The sequence below is a fragment of the Pistacia vera genome, unplaced genomic scaffold (genome assembly GCF_008641045.1).
Source record: "Pistacia vera cultivar Batoury unplaced genomic scaffold, PisVer_v2 Contig132, whole genome shotgun sequence".
NCBI lineage: Eukaryota > Viridiplantae > Streptophyta > Magnoliopsida > Sapindales > Anacardiaceae > Pistacia > Pistacia vera.
The window spans coordinates 1160942-1182522 of NW_022195380.1; the positions used below are offsets into that span (position 1 = coordinate 1160942).

Below are 21581 nucleotides of genomic sequence, written 5' to 3' on the forward strand. Positions count from 1 at the left end.
TTTCCACATTCTCGTGATTCCTGGTGGTAGTTTTCGATCTAGTGTACACCATTTTGGCCTTGGAACAGGTAAATTGTGGTGAACGTTTGCCAGAATATTTGAAATATTGGCGAAGGCCCTTCCTCTAGTGCCAAAATGTTGATACAAAATTCTACACCAACCAGCGTGATTTGATTGACTTTGCCAGGATCGAAATCGGTGTGCTCATGATTAGTGAAAATCAGCGATGAATATGAATGAAATGAACTAAAAACGAAGAGATTTTTAAAACGGTTCGGCCAGGTTAATAGCCTACGTCCACTGTGTTTTTGCATTTGCTGTGAGAGTTTACAATTCGATTTTTATCTGAAATTCGTGATCCCCTCCTCATTGTCTGGGAGGGATTTATATACAAGATTGGTACAAAGGAAAAAATGAAATTTGGGGGATTACAACTCATTTGAATCATAATTCTGATATCCTCGCGATTAGGTGCTGTGATTGCGCAGTGATCACCATTGATCCAGTCTTTCCCGCAATATCTGGGATCTGAAGTAATCTAGGGATTGATTGAATGATTCCTTGAATTGTTCGCAACTAGCTTATGCTGGGTCAATCAATCATAGTTGTCGAGCTCATTCCAGGTCGAGCTATATCCTTGAGTTAGCCCGCGCTTGATGGAAAAACCACACACAACAAAAAGGATTAGGAAAATTTTAATTTTGGAATAAATGAAATTTATTTAAATTTAATTGATTTTGGAGTTTAAAACAAGTTTAGGTGGGAGTTAAATAACACCAATCTAAGAAAATAGTAAAAATAAATTGTTTATTTAATTTTTAATATTTTACAGTAATTTCAAACTGGGTCAGCCTTAGGCTTTCATCCTCATCCTCGGCTTGAAATCAATGCAGGGATGAATTTTAATCCCCGTCCCCGATTTGGCCCCGAATTTAGTATGTCATCCCCACCACAAACGGGTCGAAGGCTCCCATTCTTGTAAGGATACGTTTGGTTTAGGGAATGTTGTGCTATTGAGAATGTTATATTAATGAGATGATAGATTACTAGAAATATTTAGGGAAATATATTTGGTTAGGTTAAAATAAATTGGTGGGTATGTTATATTTATATGTTTAGTTGAGAGGAATAAATTGGTGGGTATGTTATATAGATTACTAAATTAGCCTTCTATTTTATTATTATTATTATTATTTTATATTTTTTTAACCCCTTACATTTGTTAATTTAGCTAAACACCCCCACAATAAAAGTTTAGAAACTAACTAAAACGCCTCAACAAGCCAAAAGGACAACCGGCTGCTGATCACTATCACCAGACGGCAGTTGACAGTTGTTGGAACAACGCATGACTGATTGGATCTGATCAGTCGTACACTAATATGACCGTTTTCGGTCAGATCTATGGCTAGATTATGACCATCGTTAAGTTACAAGATAGGACCAAGTTGCGCTCCCATCCCCATTAAATAAATATCAATTTATCAATAGATCATAACATTAATCTCATAAATATTTTAACTACCAACCTCACCATGTTCGGGTGGGTCACAATGATCTTAATAGTTCAAAGTTTGGTATTTTGTGATCCTTATAATCAATTACTTGGTTTGGTGATTGTACTCCTAACCTAAAGAAACATACGTAAAGCAAATTGTGAAAATTTCCTTGTGTTTTAAAATATGCAACAAGCTTATGTTATTTAAAAATGCAAATCTAGATCCATTTTATTAGTTTTTTAAATCTTCCTCTTCTCCTTCATTAAGTGAACCTTATTAAACTTCATAGGGTCGAAATCTTGTTATTTCTTCAAACGGTATCCCACTTTCATGTTAGATTTATGAGGCCAATTTAATATAATTCCTCTAGATCCAAAGGTTTTTATTTATCATAAAATTTAATATTAAAAATAGAGTTAACGCCTTTTTTCCACCCAAAAAATGGCTTAAGGACACTTTTCCACCCTCATACTTTTAAAATACCACTTTCCTACCCAAAACACAAACTCAGTTAATAATTTCTTTTAAATACAATAGTTTTAATTGCAAAGACAAAAATACCCCCACCAGATTTCAATCCCTAATCGCACGCCACCGCAAATCAAACTTTCACACATGATTTCGGTTGACTCCGACCACCATAATCTGACCTTCTACCACCAAATGAATCATCAGTCATCCCTCTTCAATAGCCCTAACAATCTAAACCGTGATAGCTCTCCAATCACTAACGATCGTGGTTTAGTTCTTTTGTAGAAGGGTTGACGTCTGATGAACGGTGAACAACCAAGTCTAGGATGATGGGGCTTTTGGAAAGGAGGTGCCGCTGATGCTACAAGTAGCTTCAGATGGAGTTTTTCTTAACCAAATTGGTCGGAATCTAGCCTGGAAGCTCAAAGGTCGTGCGAACAAAAAACCAGTAGTGGCTAGCGATTGGTGTGCTCGGTGTGGTGGGAGAGTGAGGGGTTTTTGTGAGTGAAGGATGGGGAAGTTGAGGGTGTAGTCGACACTGATTAACGGCGTCGGAATCATGTCGAATCACCTAAATGGCATAAACCGGTGGTTAGGGTTTGAGAAGATTCTAGCCAAACGGTAATATGACCATTCTACCATTCTTTTTAACTAGCTTTTGACCATCTTGCCCTTCTTCACAACAAAAATTATTAACATATTTGTGTTTTGAGTGGTGAAGTGGTATTTTAAAAGTCCGATGGTGGGAAAGTGTCATTAAACCTTTTTTTTGGTGGGGGAAAAGTCCTTTACTCTTAAAAATAAAATACAATAATGCTAGACGTACAAACAATGAAACAAATCTTACAAAGATTTGTGTACAAATTGATTTTCACTCATTTTCTACCACATCAGTTTGTACACAAATCTTTGTAAAAATTGTTTATATGTCTAACATGACTCAATAAAATAATAACTAATGCTACATATATAAACAAATCTTAAAAAGATTTGTGTACAAAGTGATGTGACTTTTTCATTCATTTTGTGTCATATCAATTTATACACAAATCTTATAAAGATTTGTTTAATACATACGGTATTATTAAAAAAAATAATAATAAAACCATACCATACTCATACTCTCACTCTCACCGACCATATTGTCCATATCCCAGACACACCCTACGACGCCGTATTCCCCCTCGGGAATGTAACTGAAGAATCTGAAACGAAACAATCAAATTCGAATCACAATCAAAACAAGAAACTCTGTTTCCCCCATCTGCAACAAACCCTCTAAATATATTAGGGTACTGACTCCACCCACCCACAGCTCGGTGAGTTAAATGAGTTCGTTATTATCACCGTTATTCTTCTCTGGAAATGAAAACAGAGGAAGCGTAAACGCACTTCTTCCGCCCCAAACATAGCCAAGTTTCGTTAGTTCTCTATTTTTTTTTCGCGTTTACTTAGGTTTTGAGTTAATGGACAGGTGTTAAAATCTTGATATACGTTTCTTTCTTTCTTTTCCTGAACTTTCTTGCCTACCAAACAGAGCTGAATTTGGTTGGGAAAGTTTTAGAATGTTAATGCCTTTTGTTTCCTTTTGTTTTTTCTCAGTTTTCTTGGTAACCAATCAGAAAATTAGCTGATTAGTTTTGGCTATTTGTGTTTTGAGATATATGCATTAAGTGATAAAGTTTTGTTATGGGAAAGAAAATGGCTTGTCAAGCTATAGAGGCGTGGACAATTAGTGAACTAGTCGGTGCATATCTTGATCTTTCTATAGCTTATTTACTCTTATGTGGATCAACACTTGCTTATATTATGTCAAAATTTCTCGGTTTGTTTGGATTGAGTTTGCCTTGTCCTTGCCATGGACTTTTCGGTAACCCCAGTAAGATTAATTACAACAACTGCTTGCAAAGTCTGTTAGTGGATTGCCCTCCAGAGAAAATATCTAATGTTCAATTCTTGGTTAAGACCAAGTTCCCTTTCGATTCGGTGTTCGCGAATAACTTGAATCCCCAATTGAAAATAGAGAGAAACTTTGAGGGTGAAGCATCATGTCGCTCATTTTCGCGAGAAGTGATTGAGGGAGAATCTCCTGTGGAAGAAGGAAGTTTTGATGTTAAAGGGAAGGCGATTACTAGTCGGAGTTTAAGTTCTGGTATCAAGCATCGCGAAAATGCTTCTGCTGATAATGATAAGTCTCCATCAGTTTCATCTCTTGATCCATTATTGTCGGATGAACAGGCTGTTCTGGGGTCTCCTGCCAGTGTTAGTAAAATAGTAAATGAGATCACAGAATGCAGCTCAGTTCCACTTCACGTGGGAACTGATAGTCTTGATTGTAAGTGTAAAATTATGCTCTGAAGTTTAGTTTCAGCATAAAATTGTTATTGCTATTTGATTGTATTTAACTTAGAGCAAATTAACATTTTTTCTCATGATGTTCTAACTATACTTCGAACTCGTTATAAACTCGACAGTGCATCATTGTGGTGTCTTTTTTGTGAGCATAATTATCTGAAATACAAAATGAAGAGAGTCTGAAGTTCCATAATTCCATATTCGTGTTGTTATTAGTTCCATATTATTTTGACTGTACACCGCTTCTTTTATAATAATGTAGAATTTGCAATATGGTGTGAGTCTTTTTGGTGGCTAATAGATCACCTTATAGACAAATTGAAGAGAGCCAAGTTAAATCATTACCTTGTATATGAATGCCAACAAATTATTATCGAATATATCTTTTGTATTAGGATAGAGCCTGCATTAATTATGTCTGAATGTTCATACTTTTAAAAAGTTTATGAAAGTTCATATTTGTAAAGGTTCTTTGTTGTCTTAATGTAGGGCCACCCCTTTTGTTAATATCTATGAATATTGGTTACTTTTTACTGAATATTGAATTTTAGAGGTGAATCTTAGCATGCCCGATTTGAGCCTTAAAATATTTTTGTTAGACTTTCCAATTTTAGAGTTACAGTGTTAATTAATAGGAATTAATGAAATACATCAATCATAATAACACTGGATTTCAATTTACTAAATGGCTGGTTGTACTGGTTGCATATGTCAGGAATTAAGGTTTTTATATTGCTTCATGTCGAACTTTTAGGTGGTAAAGCTTAAGTTTTAAAGTCTTTTCCATCAGGCACAAAAACTACATGCTTTTGCTGTGGTTTGACACGTGAAACAGAATGCAGTTACACACTTACATTTCCATTTGTTATTTCTGCATATTTTGATGCTGTTTTATGTGGATGGTTTTATTATTTTAGACGAAAAGGGAGATTTTAAGGAGGAGATTGGTATGCTTAATGAATTGAACGAACCTCTTGATGAAAATAAAGTAAATGAGAAGGATGTGTTACTTGTTCAAGAGTTCAACTACAATTTGCAAGGGCAGCTGGAATTTGATGGCCTTGATAAAGATGCAATTAGAATTTTGGAACAAGCACTGGAAGAACAGCTTGCCGCTCGTTCAACTCTGTATCTTGAACTTGAGAAAGAGAGAAGTGCTGCTGCTACTGCAGCAGATGAGGCCATGGCTATGATACTTCGTCTACAAGAGGAGAAGGCATCAATTGAAATGGAAGCTTGGCAATACCAGAGGATGATAGAAGAAAAATATGCTTATGATGCCGAAGAAATGAACATTCTCAAAGAGATCTTGGTAAGGAGAGAGAGGGAAAGGCATTTCTTAGAGAAAGAAGTTGAAGCTTTCAGGCAAATGTTTTTCGCAAATGAGCAGTTGGAGGCTGATATGGAGGATACAGCTTCCACACTGGAGTGCAAGGCTTCTTCCTCATTATATTTTAATGAGGATCCAGCAATGATGCTACTGAGAATTAGTAAATCCTTTGGAGAGAAGAAAAAGATTAAAGGTACAAATGATGTTCCTGAGAATGATGTTACATCTACTGAGTCACAAAATTATACTCTCCCTTTAGGGAAAGAATTACCAATTCCAGAATTGGTTGAAGATACTGACTCTTCAAAACTAGGATACATCCATGGACATCCCAGTTTTAACAAACGTTATCAGCAACCTTCAAGAAACAGTGATGAAATTTTTCAAGATTTACAAGAGAAGGGGATAATGTCCATGGACAAGAATCCAATTGATCTACAAAGAGAGGTGCAAGCTGATGACAACAGTTCATCCCAAGGTTTGACATCAAAGACAATAGAGACTTGTGGCGCAGCTAATATTGGTTCTCCATGTAGTGCTAGTAATGTGGAGAAGCATAAAAAACTTTCACAAAGCTTAGTCAAAACTGAAAGAGACCTTTGTGTTAACCATGTGCCTGTCATTGGCAATGAGCTTGTTATGTTTAATGAAACTAGGGGAAACAAAAGTGAAGACCTGTCAAATAATGTCACGGTGGATATTCCTATATCATGTGATAGTACAACTATAAATAGCTCAGAAACTGCAACTGACATTAAGAGAAGCAAATCAGACATATCTAGTAGTAGATTGCTGCATATGGGTTCCCAGCAGAGCAAAGATGTGCTTTCCAATTTGCGGAGAAATTCTATGTCTGCTTTAGATTATGAAAGGTTGAAAATTGACAATGAAGTTGGGTGGCTTACAGAAAGACTAAGGGTTGTGCAAGAGGGAAGAGAGAAGCTCAACTTCTCAATAGGACGTAGGGACAGGGAAAAAGTTCAGTTGCAGCTTCTGGAGGATATAACAAGTCAACTTCAAGAGATTCGACAGTTAACTGAACCTGGAAAGGCATTACGTGATGCCTCTTTGCCCCCATTGTCAGCTAAGGTCTGTGTTAAAGTTTCCATTTGCTAGATTCAATTGACTATATATTTGTGTAGTCTCATTTTTGTTTTCTTGACCATCAATTTCTTCTGCCAATAGTCTAGTTGTTTAGTATTTTCTTTAGCATACAGTTGTTATGCATTAAACTGAAGAAAAAACCCCTATAGTTGAGTGGTATCCTTGCTGATCCCCTGTGTAAGAGTTTTAAGAGTTGGAAGCTTTCTCCATGTTTACATTCTACCATTTTAATATTGAGGTCTACAATAGGCAATGTTGTCCCTACTAGACTTTCTTATCATATTGGGATGTCTGTACGGTATGCATAGGGGGAATCTGATAGAGATTTGTTGTGAAGGAGAAAACAATGTGAAGAAAGTAGAAACCTGCCTACTGATTCTTTAGTACGTGTGAAGCATTTTATATAATCTAGTCACAAGTTTCTACTTTTTCTTTTTGCTATATTACAAATACTCTGCTGAAGCTTGTAGTCTGTAACTCATCTCTGAACTATTGTTGCTGATTGCCAAAGCCTAATTTGTTCAGGTTATTTTAAAGAAAAAGGCCAAAAGACGCACACAAAGTGTTTCTTTAGGTGAGCAAAGGAGCGCGTGAACAAAATACAACAGGGACTGTAGGAGTTTCAGGGGAGCTACATATACTGCTTTGTACGTATACATGGAGGAATCTTTGGTTAATTAAGTCGTCACTTTTAGTTCTTTGGGTCTGGATACTTGTTTGGCCACACCAGTTCTCTTCAAACATATCACGTGATGCCTAAGTTCTGCTGAGAGCTAAACTGTGGCGTTTTGATCTCTTCTTTGGGTAGCCTCTTGATGAAAGCCTTTGAAAGCATGCAATTTTGTTTTTGCCATGGAGATTTCAAGTTTCCGGCAGCTGGAGTGTGTGCTGGAGGATGACATATGTAGGTATACTACTTTGCTTAGCAATGATAGGAATACGACTTCAACCACGTATTAGACATTTTACTCGACCAAGTTTTTGAACTATGATTGCAATAAAGATGGATTGTGTCATGATCACTTGTTTGTACTTGATAATTGTATTATTGCAATTATGTTAGTTGTTCCGGAGAATGAATAATTAAGTGTTAAATAACAGTGTTTAGTAATAGTTCTTTTGATGTACTAAATTTTGATTCTTATTATTTTATGAGTATTACCATTTAGCAGTACTTTGACCTCTGCATATTTGTACCCTTTTAGTTTGCCTTGGTCTTTCTGGGGTTGGTCAATTCTTGTTCAGATTGTTTAAGTTGGATTGGTGAAGGTATTTGGCTTGGGTCATAAGTCATAATTATTTGATGAATATGAAGTATAAAAATAACACAAGTCCCACGAACAAGATAAAGAGGAAATTTAACTAGGAATCGAAAGAGATGACAAAAAAAATATTGAAGAAATTTCAATAACTAGCCAAAAAGGAAATTTGGAGTAAAGCCTCGCGCGTTTGAGGAATTAGAATTAGTAAAATACACTCGTTGGTTATGAAAATTAGACCCTAGCCTCCATTTGTCCGATTCTGTTAATGAAGCAAAAATCACACACAAACCCCAATAGACTAGCCACCTACCGCTTCTAACGGCCACGTGGCATTGCTGGAGCCTTCCACGACCACTAGAGGCCTTGGAGGCCATCACTTGAGGCCACAAGAGGCCTTGCGACGGCCGCTAAAGGCTTGAAAGCCTTCAAGGTGATGCTGATACAGGCCAAACAAGGCCTCTCGGCAGCCGCCAAGGTTGGTCTGGCCTCGACGTCGGTGAGGCCAAATGGCATTTCTTGACAAGTGAGCGAGGACGAAGAGGGTGGGAGGGAGATAAATGGAGGAAGTAGAGGGTAAGAGGAAAAATAAAGGGGGGGTGGAATAATAAGGTTGCGATTCTCCTAAGAGCGATGGATACTTTTAAAAGTTAAAATTACAGGTTTACCAAGTAAATGTTAACAGAATAAGGGTTAGGGTCCTATTTTTAAAACTTGTAGGCGGTAACTGTAATATATGAAACACAGGGGGGTTTAGTAAAACATACCTATGTAACTTTAACTTGAAGGGGGCATTTAGTTCAGGAATATTAGATTACTGGGAATGTTGGATTACTGGAAAGATAGATTACCTTGAAAGATTACTGGGAATCTTTAAGAAAATGTGTTTGGTTAGTTGGTGGGTATGTTATATTAATATGGTTGGTTATGGGGAATAAATTGATGGGTATGTTATTTAAATTACTAAATTATCCCCTTTACAAATATTAATATAATATTATTTTTATTATTAATTTTTGAATAATTTTTTTAACCCCTAATATTTCAGATTTAGTTAAAACACCCCTGCTTATATAAAACTTTAATTTATTACGAAATCACCCTCACCTCCTGCCGCCACCGTAGACCACCTCCAGAAGTCTCCAAAAGTCCCCATCAGCAACTCACCGTGACTAAGAGGCTTTGATATGGCCATTTTCGGCCATTTTGATGGCCGAAAACGGCCATATCAGGCCAGATCTGGTCGGAAATGGCCAAATCGATTCTGGCCATTTTCGGCCAGATCTGGGCGAGATCTGGCCGTTAACGGCCATAACTATTTCAGCCGGAATAGATCTGGCCGTTAACGGCTAGATCTGGCCTGATATGGCCGTTTTCGGCCATCAATATGGCCAAAAACGGCTATATCGATGACTCCCGGAGCCTCCCACTCAAACTCGTTCTTTTTTAGGGACTCCAGCGAGTTTTCCAAGGCGGTCCGTGGTGGTTGGCCGCTGTACGCGGTGGTGGCTGGGTGGCAGTGGTAGTGGTGGCTGAGTGGCAGTGGTGGTGGTGGCTGAGTGGCAATGGTCTGTAAATTGTTTTAAATACAAGGACATTATTGTCTAAAATTTTAGTTAAACAGGGGTAAAATTGAAATAGGATATTAATGTAAATTTATTTTAAAATGAGGGCATTATTGTCCAAAATTTTCATTAATAATGGATAAAATTGTAACAAAAAAGGACAACCCTGGTAATCTCAAAATACCTAAGAAAATGAAGGTAATCAGATTACCTCCAATATTACCAATAGTAACTACTATTGGTATTTGAAGATTACCGGAATCTTATATTACTTAACAACCAAACGTGATAATCAAGTAATATCAGATGACATTACCCCAATAATCTGACATTACCGCCAACCAAACGCCCCAAAGGGTTAAGCAAGTAATAACGATTGGTTCACAATTTTGTGTTTTTGGGAAAAGTTTTTTGAAAAAAGTTAAAAAAAAAGTTGAATTGGGCGGGTATTACGATGTAGGATTTACAAATTATAAAATACCCCCTATGTTTGTTTTTTTACAAAACACCCCTTATAATAAAATATTAAAAGTTAACAAAAACACCCCNTTGGGGGTGGAATAATAAAGTTGATATTCTCCTAAGAGCAATGGATACTTTTAAAAGTTAAAATTACAAGTTTACCAAGTAAATGTTAACAGAATAAGGGTTAGGGTCCTTTTTTTAAAACTTGTAGGCGCTAACTGTAATATCTGAAACACAGGGGGGTTTATTGAAAACATACCTATGTAACTTTAACTTGAAGGGTTAAGAAGGTAATAACGATAGGATTACATGCAAATCTCTAACTAAAGCATGCACGCATTTGGTAGAATCGTTAATGAATTTTTTGTTTTCAATCCAATGTCATTTCGGTGACTTACGGCTACTGTTCGACAGTGATGATCGATCGCTGATAATTATTGGATTAATGAGAGAATTTTTGTTAATTTATAAATTTTGATTGAGAAAAGTGAAATATTTTTGTTAATTTTAAAACTTTTATTAAGAAAAATAATTTTTTATGTTTTGAGTTGAATAAAATAAAGTTAGGTTTTGATAATATTTAAACAAATACAATTATTTTTTATTTTTTATTTATTTTATAGAATACGAGGATGGGATAGTGTTTGAATAATGTTTCAAACACAGCTAATTTATTTCTAATTTTATCAGGAACTCTTAATGGACTCTTCCTCTACATCGGACTCCATGTTCTTCTTTGTCACCATCTCCACCACTGCCATAGCCTGCCGTTTTCGGTCACCACCTCCAGCTTCACCTCAGCCTTCGTTTTCAGATTAACCCAGCCTTAGCCTCCCCATATTCGGATTAACTTTTTCTTTTCCTTGCTTAACAACATAAATCCAATCAAAAAGTGAAAACTTTTAATGATAAATGTACCAGTTTTTTAATTTATCCCGTTAACTCCTCCATCTCCACCCTTTCGCGGTCATCACCTTTACAAATCATACAACAAATCTTGCCTTTTCTGCTGTGAAACAAATGTGAAGCAATTTCCTGTCATTCTTTTGGTTGATTTAGAAATGGATATGTTGTTTTTTTCCGGTCAACCCATCTCAACGATTTCCAACCTATTTTTCATTTCCTTAGCTTTTCATCGGCATTGAAGATGTCTTCGGTTTACACCAGAAAAACAATTGAAAAATATATGCTTTTATTAAGTATGGGCTAAACACCATAAAAAATGATATACTTGATGTTTACAAACAAGAGAAGGACAAGCTTCATAGATATTTACATAAACTCCCCATCTCGTTTTAATTTAATGTAACAAGTGAGAGTGATTCAGACATATAGTTCCTGACAAGCTGGTCTATCGATGATAGTTGGGAATTGAAAAAGATGATTAGTTTTCTGGGAAGGTACGACTACGAAGATATTGTCCATGTAATTGTCAAGTCTTGGCTTGTGGGTTGGAACATAGACATGGCAAGAGTTGAATCTTTTAATGCATCTGAACATGTGGAATTTATTGAGAATATTAATGAACGAATGGGGTATTTTCGGTCGGTTTCTCTTTTACTAAACAAATTTGATTATAATATATGTCTAACTGCTTTGGAAAGAAGAATTTCGCGAAATGATATTTGAAGCTTCGGGACTATCTCAGGATGTCATGATGTGAATCCAACTCCTAACCAGCCCATTAGTTCCCATCCGGCCCAAGAAGAGTCCATGGAAGGAGTCTTTTATGGTCCTAAAGTTCATTCGGCCCAGACTAATTAGAGAAGAAGAAAGAAGGTAAGCCCAAACATGATTCGGCCCAAAAGGATTTAGTGCTGCAAGGCATTTCCAACCTATCAATCAATTCCGCCCAAAGAGAATTAAGGTTGCATCAATATACATTGTAAGTAAATCGATGGGGTAAATGAAGTGGAAAATGAAAAATTTTCTCTTCGATTACTCTCATTAATCCAAGATCAGGCTCTGATATATATATATTTTACATGCTTAAATTAAAAAGAACAAATATAACATTAATCTATACAAGGATTAGAGATCTTACGCACGTTTAGAGACTCCTTCAAATGTATCCGAATCTGCTTCATTACCGATCCAAGAATATGATCGAATGAATGGTAATCCACACGATGACAATCCGAAAAACCAAAGAGAGATTTGATAGATCCTCTTTGGTTTCAAGAATCAAAACAAAATCAAAGAAAAAATCTTTGATTCAAAATGGAAGGCAAACATGAGAGGAGTAGAGAAAAGGAGCTGCCTCTTTTTTTTCTTTTTCTTTGGTTGAATAAATTATTAAATCATTCTCTAACATATAGTGCATGTGTCAAAATCCTATTCCAATGAGGAATAGGCATGACTCCAAATTTGTATCCAAACACACCCCTTGTGGTATTTTTTATTTTAAATTAATTATTATTATACTTAAAGTCAATTAATATATTTATGAAATATATTAACATTTAATTAACAATAATTCATTTAAATATATGAGTACATATATTTAAATATAATCTCATTTATTTAATTTTAACATTAAATTAAATATAGGCAACAACCTTAACAAATTTAATTGTACTGTGAGATTACCAAAATACCCTTTCGTCCTAAAAAATGATAATGCCCCTTGCACAAACTGATTCTTAAATTATATTCTATGTGTGCGATCCGTAGGCTCTTCATCATACCGGCAGTGAGTAGTATAGCGATTAACATCAATTAATCATTTCACTAAATACAGACCAAGATTGGCTCCTAGCAAGACATCATGGCCATCCGATATATTAGGATTTAGCGAAACAGCTACCTGTCAATGATATAGTTACCATGCAATCAAATTCTTTCATCATCTATTATCTCATCGAGACTGAGGTACAAAAATAGTGTCAACCTCAGTTACTCTCGACGTGTTTGTATTTAGTTACTAGACCAATGACCGGAATAATAAATTGGATTGGGCAACGACTCAATCCCATTGTGGCCACAGATTTATTGTCATTGCCATTTACTGAATTGTGCAGTGAGATAACTTTTCTCATACCCAGGAGTGATGAATCATCTATCAATCCACCATAATCTTGATACACTCCTTGATGCAGCCAATCACTACTGTATTGATAGCTCTGAATAGAACTACGTTAGGCTAGTGTCAAACTACATCAATCGGTGCACAAGACGCTCCAGTGATCTCAAGTCTAAGGATCACATGCACCACAATTCGTTAGAGGATTTATTCAATAGACACTAGGGTTACCATCTATATGGAATCCTCTAATGCTACAACAAGCACCCATGTGTTGCACTAGGTTGTCGGCAAACAACCTTGACAAATGAGATCAGTTACTGCCTTTCGACATGGTCATTCAACACTATGATAGTCTTACCGTATTATATGTGTCATTGGTCAGAATAATACTAGGGCTATAAACATTACTAGAATGGTCACCATATGTGCTCATAGGGTTCTCACTATCAAGATTTAAAATATTTGATACCCTCGTCAGGGTTCTACCATTCTAAGGACATATATCAATACATACAGATATGATTTACACGATATAGAATAAAATGTCTTTTATTGATCAATGAACATTATTACAAAGAGTCAATTTTATAATAATTAATTGGCTCTAGGACACCTACTCTAATAATATACGTCATGTCATCAAATGTAAATAAGTTTTCAACATGAGGTAGAAAAAGCTTTGTTCATGAGCAAAACATTAACTTTCAAAGTGTTCCTTCATCAAAGTGGTCCAAATCCAAAGGCGATATGCTTGAGTGGGAACTAGGATGTAAAGAAGCATTTTGTGAATTGGAGCATATAGATCCTAATTTCAAGTCTATAAATTTTATAAAAGAGGATTGGGATGAGGTAACTTTATTGTACAACAGTTGGAAAGTGTTACAAGATTTGAGAGAAGATGTTGGGAACTTGTTAGGATCTAGACAAACCACAAATGTGTATTTCCCAATGGTTTGTCACATATTTTTTAAATTGGTTTAGTTGGGAAAAAGTGAAAATCATTACCATTACCACATTGGATCATGTTTTTGAAAAGATTTTGATCAATATTAGGACAATTCTAACTTAATTTTAGTAATTAATGTAGTTTTGGATCCACGATTCAAAATGGATATTGTAAAACATCTTTAAAAAGAGATTTATGATAATCAAGTAGACACGCACTTTAAGAAAATCATTGATGATGTTACAAATATTTACAATAAATATGTAGAGGGCACTAACAATTCTAAATCATCGTCCTCTTCAAACCATGGTGTTAGTAATTCTTCTCAACATGTCAATGATATTGCTATACCAAATTAGAACTCGACCACTATTTGAGAGATTCTAATTGTCCTCCACCAGGTGAAGCGTTTGATGTATTGGAATGGTGGCATGTCAAATCTCCAACTTATCCAACACTAGCTAAGATTGTACGTGATTTCTTACCAATATCTATCCCTAATTCTCAGTTTGATTTAGATAATTCATTGTTCCATGAAATTAATGATATTAATCGTTGTAGTAGTCTTGATGATGACCTCAAACAAGCTTTGGGATGTACAAAAGTTTGGTTGAAGAACCTCGTGATTAAATAATCAAGTGTTGAAATTAGACCTGACAAACAGGCAGGCTAGGTGGTTGCGGGTAGCAGGTAAAATGGGCACGGGTAGACGGGTATATTTTTGAAATGGGCAAAAATATGCATCACCTGTATCCGCCCCTATGGGTACGGGTGGACCCGCGGATCACCCGTAAAAACCAAACAAAGTTACAAAACCCAAAAAGATAAAAGATAGAACTCTCTTGGTAACTGTGCATATTCAAATTTTTACAACTTCACTCTCTGCTCTTGGGCCCTCATTTCTAATCTTGTCTTCTTCCTCTCATTTCTTCTTATAATAAAATTCTGAATCAAATAAAGCTCATTATCGCACTCATTCTTACCCATTCTTAGTACGACTCCACCCAATGCCACTCGCTTTTTTTTTTTTTTTTTTTTTTTTTTTTTNATATATATATATATATATATATATATATATATATATATATATATATATATATATATATATATATATATATATATATATATATATATATATATATATATATATATATATATATATATATATATATATATATATATATATATATATATATATATATATATATATATATATATATATATATATATATATATATATATATATATATATATATATATATATATATATATATATATATATATATATATATATATATATATATATATATATATATATATATATATATATATATATATATATATATATATATATATATATATATATTTTTTTTTTTTATGAACTATGAATATCAAGAGTTTATATTCTTGAGAATGAATGATAAAATGAGACCCTAAATCCCTAATTCCTATTGCATTATTCGTATTTCAATTTTTTTAAATTTTGTGCAGGCAAACGTGGGTACCTGCTGATATCACCCAACCCACCTGCAAATTTTACAGGCGGGTGGGGCACAGGTAATTTTAGAACGGGTAAATATTATAGACACCCATACCCGCTCGTTTTACCCGAGTACCCATGTACCCGTAGGTACAAATTTGTCCTAATATGATAATCTCTTAAATTCTGCAGGTACAAATTTGTCCTAATATGATAATCTCTTAAATTTGGGTCAAGTAAACCATTCATTTTATCACATGCATTTCGGTTTTCACTGAACAATCAGTAGTAAATTGACTATAACTTGCTCAATAAAAATCCAATTAATTGAGGGATTAAATCTTTAGAAACTAGACAGACAGTGCTTTAATTTGATATATTATACGCTTAATTTGGATAACTGTAGCCTTACTAACGAACCATTCCTTTTATCATCACACACATTTCAGTTTCCACTGAACAGTCAGTAGTAAATTAATCATAACTTGCTCAATAAAACTCCAATTGATGAGAGGTTTGAATCTTTAGAAACTAGAGAAATATATATTTAATTTGGTATATTATACACTTAATTTGGATAAATTTAGCCCGACTTCCAAACCATTCCTTTTATCATCACACACATTTCGGTTTCCCTTGTTTCTCGATCTCCACTGAACAATCAATAGTAAACTGGTCATAACTTACTCAATAAAAATTCAATTGATGAGCGGTTTGAATATTTGGAAACTAGAAATATAGAGCTTTAATTTGATATATTATACAATTAATTTGGATAATTATAGATCTGCGGCCAAACCATTCATTTTATCATCACACACGTAAAGCCAATTCAATTTCAGTGATGACAAAGGAAAACAAATATTGATATGCATTATTAATTGTATTTGTTCTATCTCTTTTTGTTGATGTTTTTTTATATTACATACATATATCGAAAATAGGTTGTTGCTAAATATAACAAATTTTCTTTGTATCACAAATATCATCTGATGTTTGTTGCCGAACCATGTAGCTTTAGTAAACCATTTATAATATGCCGAACCATTATTATTATCCTTAAAGGAAAACAAATATTGATATGTAGTTTTAATTGTAATTGTTCTATCTCTTTTTGTTGATATCTTTTTATGTTACATACATATATCATGAAAAGAGGTTGTTGCTGAATATAACTAATTTCATTTATTTAACAAATATCAATTGATGTTTGATGCTCAACCATGTAGTTTTAGTAAACCATTCATTTTATCATCACACACATTTAGGTTTCCATTGAAAAATCAATAGTAAATTGACCATAACTTGCTCAATAAAACTCTAATTGATGAGAAGTTTGAATCTTTAGAAACTAGACAGATAGGTCTTTAATTTGATATATGATACGCTTAATTTGGATAATTGTAGCCCCATTGTCGAACAATTTCTTTTATCATCACACACATTTCGGTTTCTACTGAACAATCAATAGTAAATTGATCATAACTTTCTCAATAAAAATCTAATTGATGAAATGTTTGAATCTTTAAAAACTAGACAGATAGAGCTTTAATTTTATATTTTATATGCTTAATTTTGATAACTGTAGCCCCACTACCAAACCGTTCATTTTATCATCACACACATTTCGGTTTCCACTGAATAGTCAGTAGTAAATTGACTATAACTTGCTCAATAAAAATTAAATTGATAAAAGGTTTGAATCTTTAGAAACAAGAAAGACAGGGCTTTAATTTGATATATGATACACTTAATTTGGATAACTTTAGCCCTACTATCAAACCATTCTTTTTATTATCACACACATTTCGGTTTCTCCTGTTTCTCGATTTCCACTGAACAATCAATAGTAGATTAGCCATAACTTGCTCAATAAAAATCTAATTGATGAGTGGTTTGAATATTTGGAAACTAGAAAGACATGGCTTTAATTTGATATATTATACGATGAATTAGGATAACTATAGACCTGCTACCGAACCATTCATTTTATCATCACACACATAAAACAAATTCAATTTTAATGATGACAAAGGAAAACAAATATTGATATGTAATTTTAATTGTATTTGTTCTATATCTTTTTGTTGATTTTTGGATTGATTTTGTTGTTTGATTTGTGGGTTTTACAATTATCGTCTTTCTTTTGGATGCTATCATCAAATGTTTTTTTTGCTCTAGGTGGTGGTCAATTCTAATTACAGCAAATAGATTTGTATCACATAACTTTTATCTTCATGGCTTCTTCAGTCCTTCAATTAAGTTGCTTTTAGATTATACTATTGGAGTTGTTGTTGCTTTCTATGTGAGTTCTCTCCTCAACATTCTTAATTTTTTTTAATTTATAAAATAATAATAATAAAAATAATTCATTTTCTCTTTTCAACAATCAAAATCAGTTTTTTCCCTTGACTCTATAAGTCTCTTGCTTAAAAGTTCACATTTTTCAACAATGTTTCTGATTGATTTATAGACTTATCAATAATACCTAGTGGGTTATCTTGCAAATTTTTTTGCTTTTCTTGACAAAGTTTTAAACTTTGGTTGCGGATTTCAAATGGTGACATATTTGAGAAGAACCATGATGATATAGACTTTGAGTTCAATTTATGGATATTTTATTTATTGATTTTTTAATTATCAATTTAATATAAAATGAACTTCAATATAGAAAATATATATTTAAAACACAAAAATGTAAAAAAAAAATATAATAAACAAACCCGTGCAACGCAACGTGAAAATGAATATAAGTTATAGAAATTATGGAAGGTCAGTATAAATTTTAAGTTTAAATAGTTGATCTTGATAATATTCAGGTGATCTTAAATATTATACACGATTCACTACAAAATACTGATATCGAATATCAAACATATGTCTACAAAAATAATATCAATTGTGCAAGCTGATGACCTTGAAAATATAATTAGACCATATAATATTCAAGTGATCTTCTCAAGTTGGATGAATGATTTAATGACATCTACCTATAATTAATATTAATAATTATACAAGTACAATTATTAATTTTATCTTAACAGAAGTCTGTATATATATAAAATTTATATTTACTTTAAAATTTGTATAATTTAATAATTATTATGTCTTAATCTAATTAGTTTATTTTGTTCGAATAAATTTGTTTATAATTTATTTAAAAAACATTAAATAAACATACTCACGCAACACTCCCATGTCTAGTTAGTAAATAAATCTAAATTTTAACTAATAAAGACAAATCAATTCCACTCAAACTTTCAATTTTTAGAGCAATAATGATACACCTACAACTTTTTTATACGAATTTTCTCTCACAAATTTATGTGGTAAAAGATGATTGGGTGAAAGTTCATTTTAAATCTAAAATCACCCAATCATCTTTTATCACATAAGTTTGCGAGAGAAAGTTTGTATAAAAAAGTTTTGAATATAATATTACTCTTTTTAGAATGTATTTGAGATTGATGAAACTTTAAGTTTAATCACTTTTTCCCCAACTTTAGAAATAATCAGCTTTGAAAATAATTTATAATATGTTTGGTAAATGTTACTTTTATAATTAGATTTTGAAATTGTTGTTCTATGCATTATGACTAAAAAAGATATTTTATTTCTTAAACTATTTTTATAACTCAAAATTTGTATTTTGAAAAAGATTTAAAAATGTGTTGAAATAATTTATATTAAATAAAATTTTAATTAATTAATAATTAAAAAAATATTGATATAGCTAGCGGTGGTCAATCGTCGATCAACATCAGTCAAAACATCATTGACTGCGGTCAACGATGGCACATTGCAGTGCAGCCACAATCGATTCCATTATTAGGACTGGCAATTCCTAATCTACAAGTATCTGGTGATTTTAGAAGTAAGAGGTAGTGAAATTGTTGGAAGCATAAGGCAAAAGAGGCTAAAAAAAATATACTTAAAATAATTTGAAGATTTGAAATAGATTAAAAATTATAATTGATATGTAAAATTGGGTTTAGAATTTATGTAAGATTTGAATATGTAGGGTTAAAAAAGAAATATTGTCCTTTAAGGTGCGTTTTGTTCAAAGAATGTTAGATTATTGGAATCCTATATTACCTTGAAGATTACTGGGAATCTTTAAAAAAATGTGTTTAGTTAGTTGGAATAAATTGATAGGTATGTTATATTAATATGTTTGGTTAGGAGGAATAAATTTTTGGATATGTTATTTAAATTACTAAATTGTCATCTTTTTAAATATTAATATAATATTATTTTTATTATTAGTTTTTTAAATAATTTTTAACCCCCAATATTTCAAATTTAGCTAAAACACCCCTACTTATATAAAACTTTAATTTATAACAAACTCGCCCCGACCATCCTGTCGTTGCCTGTCGCCACCGCAAACCACCACCGGAAGTCGCCGTGAGCAGCGCACTGTGACCGGGAGGCCCTAATATGGTCGTTTCTGGCCATATTGATGGCCGAAAAGGCCATATCGGGAGCAGATCTGGCCGTTAACGACCAGATCTCGCCTAGATCTCACCCAGATCTGGCTGTTAACGACCAGACCCATCAATTTAGCCGGAAATGGCCAGAATAGATATGGCCATTTCTAGCCACATCTGCTCCCGATATGGCCTTTTCGGCCATCGATATGGCTAGAAACGGCCATATCGGGCCCTCCCGATCACAGTGGGCTGCTCACGATGACTCCAGGTGACTTCCGGCTACTTCCCGCAACGGTTGACGATGGTTTGGCTAGCGGCAACAGGTGGGTGGGGGTGGTGGCTTGGGTAAGCTGAAATTTATTTTGATTTCAAGGGTAATTATGTCCAAAAAGTTAATTAATTGGGGTGAAATGGTATAAGCAAGATTCATGTAAATAAATTTAAATATAAGGACATTATTGTCCTACAATTTTATTAATAAAGGATATAATTGTAACAAAAAAAAGATTGCCCAAGTAATCTTACAATACCTAAGAAAATAGAGGTAATCAGATTACCTCCAATATTACCAACAGTAGCCACTATTGGTATTTGAAAATTACTGGAATTTTATATTACTTGACAAACCAAATATGATAATAAAGTAATATAAGATGACTTAACCCTAGTAATCCCACATAACCCCCAACCAAATGCCTCCTTATAGTAATCTTATTAAAGTTAAAGTTGTCAAAACAAAAATAGTTAAAATAATAGGAGTTGATGAATAAAAAGATAGGGTCTAAAAAGGTAAAACCACATAGGAGTCCTGCAAATGCAAACCCATCTTGTAAAGAAAGACCTAACAATGGATAAGGGCCAAAATAATGTAAATTTTAAGCCTCCATCTTCTATCTTATATGAGGATATAATAGTGTTAATAAAAATTATCACCAATGATTTTTATTCTTATTAAAAAAAAAAAAAAAATTCTAGGAAGGATTGATTAACATGTTTATTATTTTGTTTAACATTTGAAATCTTTTAAATGTCTTATGACTCTATAAAAATACTAAAAAAACTAACATAAACATTTTATGTGATTTAAGTTTAACTTATTTCCTGGTTATAAAACTTAGAAAAGAAAATAAAGTGAATGGGTAGCTGTTGTTGTGGATTATAATAAGAGTTACATACGGTTGTGTCTCTTAGGCAGTTGTCTTTGATGGAAAGACAACTGCATTTATAAAGGAGATTTTACAGGTCCCCATTTGATGCAATTAATTTATTTTTATTCCCAAAACCGTCGCTCTAAAAGATTGTAGTCAGTGGAAGACTCTGTATTCTGAAGTGACAGAAGCAAGAAGACTAAACAACAATTGCTATGGCTGGAGATTTGTAAATTACTTCCGCAATATTCCATGAGTATTTAACATGTTTATAATTGATTATATTATGAACTTTTATGGATGTTGGAATAGAAATGTTTTACATTTGGTATCAGAGCCTTTATTTGAATCTCTGCCTAGCATGAAATTATTGGTAGCAAATTTGGAGAATATTGCATAAAATTGGGATTTTTCCAATTAAAACCCGTACTGTAAATCAAACATAACTTTTCTTATAAATAGAATCTGTTTTCAATTTTGGTGTCATTGGAATCCTTGTTG

At 33.3% G+C, this 21581-nt stretch overlaps 1 protein-coding gene across 1 annotated transcript; it reads left to right on the plus strand.

The window, feature by feature from the left end:
• The first annotated feature begins 3539 nt into the window (after positions 1–3539).
• LOC116122188 lies at positions 3540–7933 on the plus strand. Its single transcript, XM_031408092.1, has 3 exons — positions 3540–4232; positions 5149–6744; positions 7285–7933. The coding sequence occupies exons 1-3, from the start codon at positions 3660–3662 to the stop codon at positions 7351–7353; spliced, it is 2238 nt and encodes a 745-aa protein (XP_031263952.1). The 5' UTR covers positions 3540–3659; the 3' UTR covers positions 7354–7933.
• Positions 7934–21581: the final 13648 nt, after the last annotated feature.

Bases quoted from the DNA above. Each gene is read 5' to 3' on its own strand.
- LOC116122188 (XM_031408092.1), top strand. From the start codon at position 3,660: ATGGGAAAGAAAATGGCTTGTCAAGCTATAGAGGCGTGGACAATTAGT. The intron at 4,233-5,148 runs GTTAGTAAAATA...GCTGTGGTTTGA, and splicing joins TTCTGGGGTCTCCTGCCAGT to CACGTGAAACAGAATGCAGT. The intron at 6,745-7,284 runs GTCTGTGTTAAA...TAATTTGTTCAG, and splicing joins TGCCCCCATTGTCAGCTAAG to GTTATTTTAAAGAAAAAGGC.